The sequence below is a fragment of the Pelmatolapia mariae genome, linkage group LG4, assembly GCF_036321145.2.
Source record: "Pelmatolapia mariae isolate MD_Pm_ZW linkage group LG4, Pm_UMD_F_2, whole genome shotgun sequence".
Lineage (NCBI taxonomy): Eukaryota > Metazoa > Chordata > Actinopteri > Cichliformes > Cichlidae > Pelmatolapia > Pelmatolapia mariae.
The window spans coordinates 7,079,206-7,092,500 of NC_086230.1; the positions used below are offsets into that span (position 1 = coordinate 7,079,206).

At 39.8% G+C, this 13,295-nt stretch overlaps 1 protein-coding gene across 6 annotated transcripts in view; it reads right to left on the reverse strand.

Moving 5' to 3' along the window:
- caskin1 (CASK interacting protein 1) overlaps window positions 1-13,295 on the reverse strand; it is a 127,058-nt gene that overhangs the window by 57,163 nt on the left and 56,600 nt on the right. For all 6 annotated transcript variants that reach the window (XM_063471222.1, XM_063471219.1, XM_063471217.1 and 3 more), the window contains exon 2: window positions 4,078-4,129. In XM_063471222.1, the coding sequence (XP_063327292.1) occupies window positions 4,078-4,129 (52 nt within the window). The remainder of the gene's footprint in view (window positions 1-4,077; window positions 4,130-13,295) is intronic.

Sequence of the window (13,295 nt, forward strand, 5' to 3'; positions counted from 1 at the left end):
TTACAACCCTCATTAAACCCAACTCAAACATAACTGTCACACAACAAAGAGAGGACATAAAAAGAATATCATAACGTCTCTCCTTTGTTGTTTTCTTGGAAGTGTGTTTCAGATGACGCTGTGGTTTTTTTAATCATCATTGATTGTTGTGAAGTGCAAAAGGGTGCTAGCAGGGGATTTATAGTATGCCGTTTGGGACACTCGTTTGACGAATGTCTGCCTTAGAAGTTAAAAGTAATTACACTCAAGAAAAGATTTTTCACCCTCAATAAATATGAAGCAATAATTTTGACTAAAATGAAACTGAGATATATAAAAGCAATGGTTTATTTATTCATGCAGCTAATCTTTAAGGAAAATGTGCTTGTTATAAACTGAATGTATATTAATCAAGTAATTTTCATTTAAGCATATTCCATTAAATTCAGCATTTTACACTGTACTCATGTAACAAACTTACAGGAGAAAATTCATTGTAATCAAACTAGTTAAAGTCAGTATTTTGTTCAATTTCTCTATACCTGATCCTTTAACGTAACCAGGCTTGAATGGAAAACTTGAGTATAAGTAATTTTTATAAGACAACTGCACAGATATATCTGCTAAAAATGTTGTTTCCTTTTTATTTTTGCATGGTTTTAGTTACTTCACTGCAATATTCATGTCATTATTGGCTAGGTCCTTTGGAATGTTTATAAAGGGTGATGGGTCAAGTCAGCTTTATTTATACAGCTCAATATGTCAGATCACAGGCTTGCCTCAAGGGGCTGCACAGCCTGAACAGTACGAAACACCCTCTGTCCTATGACCGATCTGGATGAAGAAAAATAGTCCCCTCATAATCTGTTCTGTCTAAGAAGGTCTGGAGAATTTCTTCTAGATGAGTGCCTAAATTCGGTTTGTCTTGCTCCATAGCATTCTTGACACTATGGAGCAAGAACAGTCTGAAACAGTCTGCTGAAGGGTTTCAGAAGCCTGCAAGAGCCCTGAAATTGGTAGCATTTGATGCAGAATCTAAGCCCTCTGCTGTTTACAGGTTACTGCACTATAAATGTGATCCTGTATATCAGCGGTCCCCAACCTTTTTTGTGCCACAGACAGTGTTGGGAAGGTTACTTTTAAAATGTATTCCATTACAGAATACCGAATACATGCCCCAAAATGTATTCTGTAACGTATTCCGTTACGTTACTCAATGAGGGTAACGTATTCTGAATACTTTGGATTACTTAATATATTATCATGCTGTTTACAACTACGTGAATGTACTATTGCTGTGATTTATTACTGTTACTGAAGGTCCGCGGCTCCGAACCGTAGTAAAGGGACCTCTGGCTAATACGTCGGGTTCATGTCGGGCTCGTAGCTGAAAACTAGCTTTACTTTGTTGTCTGGGTCAACTTTGCTAGCGAGAGACAGAGAGAGGCGTTGAAAGGCTGCTCCAACGGAACTTATTGTTTCGGAGGAAAACACGAACACAGTGTACAGTTGAGTCTTAATAGCTTACTTACAAATGGGCTCGTCAGGCACTCTTCTTGGCTGCAGTGGTTATTATTATATTTACATGCTTCCAGCTCCCGTTTTTGCTCCGTGACAGCTCGGACTTTTCCTTTCTCTCCCTCCCTCGCTCACAGACACATAACGTGTATGGTAGTCCATTCTCGCTGCAGCACGGACTACACTGCCCATGAGGCTACATTCTTTAGGGCCATGCCTGTAGCATTCTGCCTTTTAGCTTAGCACAACAACAACAACAAAAAAGCGCTCTCTCACCCAGGAAACACGCAGAGAGAGAGCGTCACCCTGTAACCATGGCAACCGTAACGCTGCCGCCTGGTTTGTCAAACAAACCCAAACAGTCCTGACCCGCGACAATATGAAACAGAAAAGTACCGCCGTGTAATCCATTTATTTCAACAAAGTAACTGTATTCTGAATACCACCTTTTTAAACGGTAACTGTAACGGAATACAGTTACTCATATTTTGTATTCTAAATACGTAACGGCGGTACATGTATTCCGTTACTCCCCAACACTGGCCACAGACCGGTTTAATGTCAGACAATATTTCACGGACCGGCCTTTAAGATGTCGCAGATAAATAAAACAAAAAGAAATGATATGACCAAGACAAAAACTGTGGTACATTGTAAATATAATAATAAACACGAATTCACTGTGTAATTGTGCAACTTTATTAGCAGCGTCCTCCTGAAATGCGTCAACAACATTGAGAGTAACATCCTCCTCTCTGCCCCTTAATGCTCTCTGGTCGCTATGGTAACGCGTAAATATTTCTTTCAAAATAAGACACACAACTACAACACGGGAAAAGACCCAGAGAAACTGAGTTAATGATGAAAACCCTGAAAACCATAAATTTCACACCACTGCTGTATATGACATCAAGGTATATAAACCGTGGTGGATTTCATATTAAACATGACCATTAAATCAAGGGATCATTGCAGGTACAAATGAGCCAAAAGCTCAGCCCACATCCCCAATACGGTCACCTCAGGCATACAACTCTGGCTGCGAGCACAGAAGCTCCACCCACTTGATTATTCGAATTAAAATAAATGTTTTGGTTGCAAGGGACAGCCAATCAGAAGAGAGATAGCTTACAGGGAATGGAACTAAAACTGCATGGTCACTGAGGGACACCAAGACCTATTGCAAGATACAAAGGGATTATTTCGGACAACTAATCATGCAAAGCTACTCTATTACAGACAAAGATGAAGGCGTATGGAACTGGAGGTAAAATGTAGCAACTCTGGATTCTTTTCCCTTCAACTTCAGAACAATAACCCATAATGACAAACTAAAACCATGTTTGTAGAGTTTTACAAATCATATCAGGATACAAATAGGTACCAGTACCTCTCTGTAGACCTCTGTTATTAAACTGTGGTGAGACATAGAGCATAAAATCACTTTTAAAGTTTTATGTGTTCCCAGGAGAACCCTGACTTTTGATTGAAGTGAAATTTTATCAGTTTTATCTATTTAACTTTCAATTTTTAACACATTAAGTTGTCATTACTCTAAAGCACCTTTTACACACTGACGCTAAAACATACTTAAAGATCAAACATGTAATATCAGGTCTATAAAATAAAATGAAAGAAATACCATTAAGTTTATGAAAACGATGAGAAGCATTTTTGAAACAGACTTCACTTCTGTCACATTATGCTGAGCCAGAATCCCAGATACAGCCATGGGTTCATTTCTCTTTGAAATACTCGCAGGAGAAATGGTTACAGCCATAAACCAACCAAGGACGACTGAAAATAAACTGCACGATGAGTTTAGCATTAACCTTCAGACTGCAATATGATCCATATGTGAAACACGGGGAAAAAACAACAACATCATTGCACGGCATTTCCACTACATTGCGTTAAAGTGATGCAAGTCGTCTCCACAGCCTGTTTAATGACAGCCATATCAACCCCTGACTTTTTTTTTTGGCCCTCCTTTCCTCCACCTGTCTGTGTGAGCTGCCACTCACTTTGATTTCTTGCCAGTTGTAGGCTGCAGACAACAAATCAGCTGATTTTTCACATTGAGAATCCCTTTTTTATATCTCCCCAGCCTTTTGTCAAAGAAATAAAAGTCTGTCTCTCCAAATTGTTCCGTTACATAACACACCAGATTGCATGGAAGTGGGCCACAGTTCTGTTTGCAGTTTTGTTTTGCCATCGTCTGGTGGATTTCAAGTGGCGGCTCACCAATGAGAGCCGACGGGCCCGTAGCCGCGTACTGGGCGCACGCGATGCTTTTAATGACAAAATGGGAGCAAAGAGGTGAAGGTGCTTAGATGTAATACCTAATATCATGCCTTTAATACTCTCACACACGCATAAATAAACATGACATTCTGAGCTGAGTGGTATATGGGCTAATCCCCTAGCTTTTAATACTGTAAAGAGAGAAGTAAAAGCACTATGATAATGCTGCTTGGGAATGCTGTTAAGCAGGAGAAAGGAGGGGGAGAAGCTGGCCTGGGATGGGTACAGATGGGATGGAGACATGATATATGGAAGAAGAAAAGGAGGGTAACTCACCCATCTGTATCCTGGAAGTTGACATTCACTTTCTTTGCAGACCCGAGGAGCTCTGAAAGACAAAAAAAGGGAGCATGAGTGGATTTTTGCAGCCCACAAATATGATAGCAATAGCCCCATCAGTACCTTGTTATGAGCAATATTTAACGTTTATGATTGCAACAATATCGTACTCTAGAGGAACGGTAAGGTTTATTCATTCCTCAAGCCAGCTGAAACAGCATTTTCCACTTTTCCCCTCACACATTTCCACCGAACGGAAGCGAAGATCTCATTATGAGTCAAACTGCCGTCACATTTCCTCGCCCGCTGTTTGCATGAAAGAATGCCATTACTTCGAGTCCAGCCCCCCATGGTGATAGCACCGTACGTGTCTGTCATTCTAAATATTTACGTCATTCAGAGCATGCTCGCTCATGTGTGTGAATTTAGGTAATGTGACAATACGCTTAGATTCAAAACCCACAAAAAAGATGTGAAAATGTTTTCCAAACCAAGTCACATTATCGAAAGTTCTTTTTTCCCAGCTTATTGGGAATATATACTTTTACTCTTTGGTCTGTGTGATGTCCAGAAGGGCAGATATCTTAATATCACCCACTAAACACTGAGACGTCAGCTAGACGTGCAGATTTCATCTATATTGGGTCCATGACCAATTCTGGACATCTATATGACGTCCAAAAGAGGTCCACAATTTGGACGTCCAACCACGACCCAACTTGGATGTCAATATGATGTTCAACCTTTGACCTTTGGACTTGGTCATTTGTTTTGGACATCACATGAACGTCTATGACAGGTGCAGGGAATTTACATAACTAATAAATGTATTTTTTTTATTTACCAACATCAACATTGTTGTTATCAACATGATACATATGAGTACATATTATTTTTAAACAAGCACGATTTATTATGCGTTAGCCTCCTGTGGGATTTTTGTGTTATGTTATATTTTCCTGTTTTTCTTTAACTGGTTTGTGTATTTCAATTAATCAACTTTGTTTGTAACCAGGTTAAAACTGCAACTCATTAAAATGTGTTGAAATATTAGAAAAGATGTCAAATAAAAATGGTTGAAGTGTTTCTTTTTAAAATGGGTACAATGTGTTTAATAAGTTTTATAGAGCATTTGCATCATATATGGTTCATTTTTCCAAGTATCCTGTTTTATTGTAGCTTTGTAAGAGGAAGTGAATGTGGTTGTGACAGAAGTTGCAACGGAAAGTAGGAGAGGTTTGTGCAAGTGTGAATGTATGAACTGGACTATCTGCTCGACAGGCTTTGTTGATATAATCTTGGAGATGTCTGCTTGTCACTCTGCAGACATCCTTCACATGTAACTGTTTATCATGTTTTACATTGCAACACACCACATTTGAATATTGCAGCTACACCACACGGTGTAGCTGCAATATGGACTGTGCATTAAATCTGTGCAGGAGATAACCAAGCACGGCTTGGAAAAGTGTGCAGCATAGACTGGAATGTCAATTCATGAGACCTCTCCTGCTCATGGCATATAAAGTACAGATAATACTGAGGATATGAACTATACAGCACGAAACCAGGCTCGGTTATGAGTTATTATAATTATGTTCAGGGTTTTACTATAAAAGTACAAACTGAAGCTATGATGCTATGCTAGAATTCTTTCTAGTGAAAATCGAACGGTTTTAAATGTACACTGTTTGTCTTTGCTGCCCCAGACTGACAAAGAGAAAGCTTGAAATAAAATAATAAAATCACGTTTTAATAGAGTTTTGCCTCCCTAATGAGCGGAACGATCCTCATGTTGCAGAGACAACGAGGGAGTACCTTAAACTTGCATTATTTTTAAGGGCCAGCAGGGGGCGACTCCTCAGCTGGCAAAAAGTCTTGATATGGTGTGAACTTTGTGGGCTCATTCACTGGTTTCAAGCCATACTGAACAAACCACTGAGTTCATTTTGTGTATTTTTGTCACAATCACAGTCAAAAAAGGGGATAAATCAGGAAATGCTTAGAGGCTTAAAACCTGACAGTCACAAGTTGCTAGCCAAGGAACACACAGTTCCTCTCAGCCGGTTAGTCCATCGCACAGTCATCACATCTGGTTTCAAAACACACAACATGAGGCTTCCCAACAGGAGAATTCAAACCAACTATTGTGGCGATGGCACTGTGGCTACGTCCAGATTTAGGTCAAGTTCATTGTAAACACACACAGATACACAATTACTGGCTTGAAATAACAGATGCAGATCCATGCATGCTGTGGCGGGGTGTAGCTCAGCTGCAGGGGTGCAGCACATGCAGGCACACACACGCACATCCACACACATGCATGCATACAAGTTTAATACTAAATCTACAAGCACAACTGCTACTTTCAACCTCATTATTTTTCATTTTCTGCCCTTTGTTTTTATGTCTCTTATTAGCTGATGGTGCAGAACTGAGGCACAGCAAGGATGAGCTTGCACTCTCCCTTCTTTCTCTCTCACATTTTTGCTCTTTCCACAAACACACACGCACACCCCCTCTAGGGTGCAGGAAACAGGACAGTCCCTCTATTGTAGGGGAGACAGCTCCCAGCACCACTGGGAGAGGAACATTGATTTCCTAACAGGCTATTTCTGGCCACTTAAATGCAGGAATTCTTTTTTTTTTTTTAAATACAGGAGATTTCAAAGGCACAATGTACATCCTGTGTGTTGTGTGTGTGTGTGTGTGTGTGTGTGTGTGTGTGTGTGTGTGTGTGTGTGTGTGTGTGTGTGTGTGTGTGTGTTTGTGTGGACAATAAAACCTGATATATTTCCGCTAACTTACATAAATACTAAAGTGTGGTGAAGTTCAAAAAGTTCAAAGAGGCCAGAGAAAACAAATAAAGCTCACTTTTTTAAATTTTCCTGATAAACACTGAACAATCACCGGCTTCTCCCCATAAAAGAACAAAGTCTTTGAGACAGACCAAAGTTATAGGAAAACGCCGTCTGGATATGTCTTGACGCACGCTCAGTCGTCCAGGTAAGGAAAGTTATTCTGTTCATCCGTTTTACATTTTTTGAAAACTTTAGTCCAGATGAACAGAATCAACTTTTTGGGGGCCTGCTATATACTGCTCTTTCTTATTAGCTGGAGACCCGTTGCCTCAAGCTCTAGTTTCTTTATTACAGCTACCTTGTCGATTAAGCTAACGTTAGCTCCATAAGCTGTTTAAAAACACAGAATCGGATTTCTTACAAGATGACCGAACAACAATGTGCTGAAAAAGCCAGTCGTGAGCATCTTCAGTTTTTGACATTTACATAAACTAGACTCAGGGATGTTGAGGTTACTATCTACACAAGTAGACTTAAAAAAATAATAATTTAAATGGTGAACAAGCCCAAGTGGTCCAAAAGAAAAGACCATGCAATGCTTTTAAAGGGTAAAGGTTCACCTATGAGATCCCATAAAACAATGATACCCCGAATACAGGACTGGAAATGATCAGAACACATCTACTGTCTGTTTATAGTATATTTGTGATTCTATCCATGTTTAACAAAAACAAGTAACTACAGGATTTTAAGGTACAATAGGTAACCGAATTTGCCACATTTTTCACTGGATAAAGAGGAAGACTATGAAACAGAGACACACAAAAAGTAACTCTTGGATTTGTTACCAGGCATGTCATACGAGAATGCCATAGTTAGATGAACATGCTAGCATGCTAGGGGTTTTGGAAAGGTAAAAAAAAAAGGAACCACCAAACTCTTAACGCTTGTACTGCCACATGTCTACTGCTTTAACTCATGGATCACGATTTACAGGACTGTTAACCAAAAATAGAAGAAATCAAAAGAGCAGTTTGTCATAATGAATATTGGGGGAAAAAAGTCAACTGAAAACAACATTAAAGATCTTCAACAGTATTCAGGAAAGTGACAATGAAAAATAAGTTGGTTCAGCAGAGTCTATGATGAGGCATTAATAATTCAGCATTTTTACTGTCAGACTACATAAAGGGCTACTACAGTCAGGACTACTGTAGTCAAAACAGTTCTGGGAAAGAAGTAGGAACATCCGAGCACAAAACAGAGCAGGTATCAAGGACAAACGATATGGCTAAGACAAAAACTGCATGAAAGTTGTCAACCCACCTCTGCCTGGAGGTGGGTTGCAAAGTGGCTTGCAGATGTGCTTGCAGGAAGGCTAAAGCTCTTTAGAGAAAACCATATACAGATTTTCCAAATGTGAAACCACATGTAAAAAACTGTTACGACTACTACTACTGTCCATGCCTAGTCTGCATATGTGTGTGTATAATGTGAAGTCACCCAGCCGAAAACAGCTCAGGACTCCACATTCACCGAGCTACCGTTATATAAGATGGACCAACTCTCTGTCATACTTGGAGTGCTGAATACTGCTATTCTAACAAAGCCGCTGGCATCTTAGAGATTTGAATATAGTGTTCTTTTGAGAGACCAGTCTCACTTTCAAAAGATCATATGTGAAAACTTTGTCAGGATCTTTGGCGTCATTTAAGGGTCGATGCCAATATTTGGTGTCTTAAAAATCCAATATATCGCCCACTGTTTCAGACACACGACACAAACAGATTTCTCTAATGTTTTATGTGTATCTCTTTGCTATGCTTACTGACACACATGCATTCAAACAAGCCTTATTAATAAGAGTGAACAACAAAACCATCAGTTTTCCTTCTCAGCAATAGGTGTTTCCTGTATTTTACCAACCAAGACCTGCCTGAGGGAAAGACCGCACCTGCAGTGTAAACCTACATGGAATATTAAAGAATACAGCACCACAGAAAATTGCTGCTCACCAGCTGATTCAATTCTGAGTTTATTCTAGCTTCAGAGGCAAAACTTCTCTGAAACTGCTGGAGGCTGAAAACCTGAACTACAATCTGTTATTGCAAAGTCAATTAAAAAGGCTCAAAAAGAGAAAAGACATAAAATATATCTAATATAAAGACGTGGGTCTAAGAACGGTAAACTGTTTGTTTGTACTTGGATTGTTTAAGCTATTTGTAAGCAAACAGTGGGCCTAAACAGCTTGTGTGAGAGAGACTGTGGAGATATCAATTTGAAAAAAATTAAGCTAACGCGCAAGTGCCAAAAAGTGCAATTCCTGGAGTGACCACTGGAGGCTGGCTCCAGAAAATGAGTCAGTTGGCTCCCATGTTTAGATGCCCGAATTTATAGCCATACAATTACACTCATAGTCTAACACAAACAATTATTTTTGTATCTATGGAGAGTTTCCCATCTCATACCAACTGTACAGAGGGTTTCATTTAAATACTACTAGGGCACAGCTTGTCGCTCACTTCCAATAACTCAGGTTCAATGGTGTTTTTTTCTGTTTAGAGTATTTTAATATAATTATATGACAAAAATCTGCCTTATTTTGTGGTACACTGCATCTACGAAGTTTTTGCTTCACTCCTATTGAGTAAAATTGTAGCATTTAATCCGTCTTTTACCTGAAACTTGAAAAACTAGCATCTTTCCATTGCACCAGATAGGTCATCGTTAAAGGTTGCTAACCAAGCATGCTGGCACTAGCCGACATCGTAGCACTCTGCTCTGTATCCACATGTACTCGTCTCTGGCTCCAAAAGCCAACATGACAGGAAACAGTAATATTAGGGATTATGTGGTCCACAAACCTATGGAGTTCACATCCATCATTTATATACACCCTATGGGATGAACCCAAAGTTAATTTAAAAGCCTTCTACCTCCCCTCTGCAATCCTTCTCAGGTCCTGATGTTAACTGGGCTGCTTCCCTTTAGCAGGCTTGTGTAAAGGTGAAAGGTCAATGAGAGCTGAAAGGCACTGTGGCTCCTTTAAATTATACATGCCGGAGAGAAGGTGCATGCTCAAAAAGGTTAGATTTATTCATATGCCTAATATTAAACACAGTTGGTGTAGCTAAAAGAAGAGGCTGTTGTTCTTAGGGAGGATTATTCTCAGTCTGCTGATCCTCTGTTTTCTTGCCTGTGGCAAAAAGGGACTGATGCTATCATCATGGGAAAGGAAAGCGAACCGTGTCACTGCTTTTCTCTTTATGTGTTCACTTATGTAATATCTATCCTGGGAAAGACTGTGCCTAGTGTAAAGATTACTTTTAGGCAATGTCATTTATTGTTCTATTACATAAAATAGTTGTTTGCTGAAGAAAAGGAAGCTTCACTAGCTCTGCTAACTAGTTGTCTTTAGCTCTTTGTTTCTTCTCTCTCTGCATATTTCTGTCCCCTTTCCATTTCTCTACCTGGCAATCAGGATGGAAAACAGTCGTTCTGTCTCTGAGAGCAGACCTGTTGTCTTGGCCCTGATCGATCTGTCCCACTCTGACTGCTTCCTTCACCTTTTCATCCCTCTTTCCTGCTTTCTTCTCTCACATTCTTCCCCACAGGCTCACCAATGAGAAACGTAACAGCACTTCTCTGCTGTGTCAGTGAATCGCCTCTCCTCTCTCCATTTTTCAGCTGCAGCATGTAAATTACACTGGCAGATGTTGGATGCCTTCATGCATTATGAAGGTGGACTCTTTTTCTTTCTTAAACATTTACCCAGAAAAATCAAATCAGGAGCGTTTTATCATTATCTTTTCGTGTCAGAGTAACTTCCCCTAACTTGTTTAAATGCTAAATGTAACCCATGAAATGCCCCTTATCTGACCTTTGAACAGTTTTGTTCCTACTATTTGCAGGCATGTGTTTATGCACAGCTTTCTAAAGGTCCCACCACAGCATGAGCACTGGGCCATCACTGAATCTTTTCTTTTTCAGCCATTCTGTTGTTTCAGCCTCACATCTGACTCTAGAATACTTTGGTATACAGAGGACTTCATGGTCAACTCAACAGCTGGAAGATGCCCAGGTCCTATGGCTGCATTAGAAGCTCAAATCATCACCCCTGCATCTTGACTATGCTGTGTTCAGTTTTTGCCAAAGGTGGTGCTGTGCCTCTCTACTCCAGTCTCATCTATCCAAAGGACATCATTCTGGAAGTCTTGTAATTTGTTCAGATGCACCTTTGCAAACCTAAGTCGTGCTGCTATGTTCTTTTTAGAGAGTAAAGACTCCTTTCCAAACAAGCCATACTTGTTCAGTCTTCTTCTAATTGTACTGTCATGACCTTTAACATTTAACATGCTAACTGAAGCCTGTAGAGCAGAGATGTCAAACTCATTTTACATTGTGGCCCCTATACAGACTAGTTTGATCTTAACTAAGCCGGATGGGTGAAAAAATACATGAGTTCATGTGCACTTCATTCTCCAGACTGTCCTGTAATTATAAAATGTTCAGTTTTTATTAATTTAAGGGAAAACATATATCTTGGTATTTTTTTTAATTTGCTCTGAGCTTTGCACGGTCTGACTTTGCAACAGCAATAAGTGACAGTAATTATGTTTACCACAATGTGCACAAAAACCATAAAAAGTTTATGTCTTGTGAAACACCATCATTGATATTTTAAGTTAACACTGTTTTTTCTTAGTGGTACGAGTGATGCATTGTTGTGTAGTGATGAGGGGCTGATATATTTTTATCTCATTATGTGGAGATGGAAAGGTCCTTGCACACTTTTATGTTCATATATTTTAGGCTCTTTCTACAAAGTTTTTTTTCCTGCAGACTTTTAAGTGCTATGATTGGATCTGTCTTATCTGAATGTTCCTTTGAGGTCGTGATTAACTTAGCCTCTTGGATTTATATGTCCACAGGCTTTTAATCAAATTTCCTAATGCAGCTGTTCATCTTTTCGGACTGATAATGAAAGCAAGTCATTTTGTCTGTCTAAGCTTATTGCAGCCTGTGGGAAGGACTATGAGAAGGATATTGAGTCCTACCGATATCAGATTCTGGTACCAATATTTGTTGATTTAAAAATGCAATATTCCAATATATTGGCCATTATTTTTATTTTTTTATTTTGCCTTCGCTTTCTTCCTGTTAAAAGGGGGTTTTGCCTTCTCACTCGCCAAGTTCTTGCTCATAATGCTTACTATTATTGTAGGGTCTTTACTTACAATATAAAACACCATGAGGTAACTGTTGTTGTGATTTGGCACCATATAAATCAAACTGAACTGAAGGATCAAACAGCCTATTTTAAATGTTGATACTAACAGATCGGCAAAAAGCTGATAATATGAATTAGTTAACCTCAACTTCAGGGTTGGGGGAACTCCAGGCCTCGAGGGCCGGTGTCCTGCAGCTTTTAGATGTGTCCTTGAGCCAACACAGCTGATTTAAATGGCTAAATGACCTCCTCAACATGTCTTGAAGTTCTCCAGAGGCCTGGTAATGAACTAATTATTTGATTCAGGTGTGTAGACCCAGGGTGAGATCTAAAACCTGCAGGACACCGGCCCTCGAGGCCTGGAGTTCCCCACCCCTGCTCTACTTGAATCGCTAATTGAGATGGTGGTAGTTAAATAGTAAAACAGACTGGTTCTTATAGTGCTTTTCTACTATACGTGTAGACTGTATTATCTGACACGCTGGCCATCTTTAATATGAGCGTCCACCTTTATAATGGAGACTAGCATACTAGAAATCCTGGAAATTCAACAAGATATAGAAGGCAATGTTCGTTTATGTCTGGTGTTGCCTGAATCTTTGCTTTGAAGCAAGCTCTCTGCGGCCTCCTGCTTCATTTCCTGACATCATAAAAGGGCATGACCACCCCCATGTCATCAAATAAGGATAGAAGCTTTGTACAAGGCATCATATAAGGACAGAGAGGGTAAGAGTGGGATCCCTGCCAACATCATCCTCTGCCTGCCAGATGTACACACAGTAAATCAGCCAACACCCACACACAAAGACACAGTTCTGCATCATGAACGTATACACATGCAGTGAGAGGCAGCTCTGCTTCCAAAACAAATTTACAGACACTACAGTGATTTGTGAACAACAGCAAAACACTGACTCCTCAATATATAACATTTAGCAATAATAATTTACCCTGTAGATATTTCTGTGTGTGTGTGTGTGTGTGTGTGTGTGTGTGTGTGTGTGTGTGTGTGTTTCAACACTGCAGGAGCTGTTTGATCCTCATTGACCCTCTCTTTTTCCTCCCTCCTTATCAGCACTTCCTGGTTGGAATTTCCTAAGCAGGTATCGTGCACACGCACGCACACACACACACACACACCATCTGCTCTCAGTTCACACACAAACACACACACGCTCAAC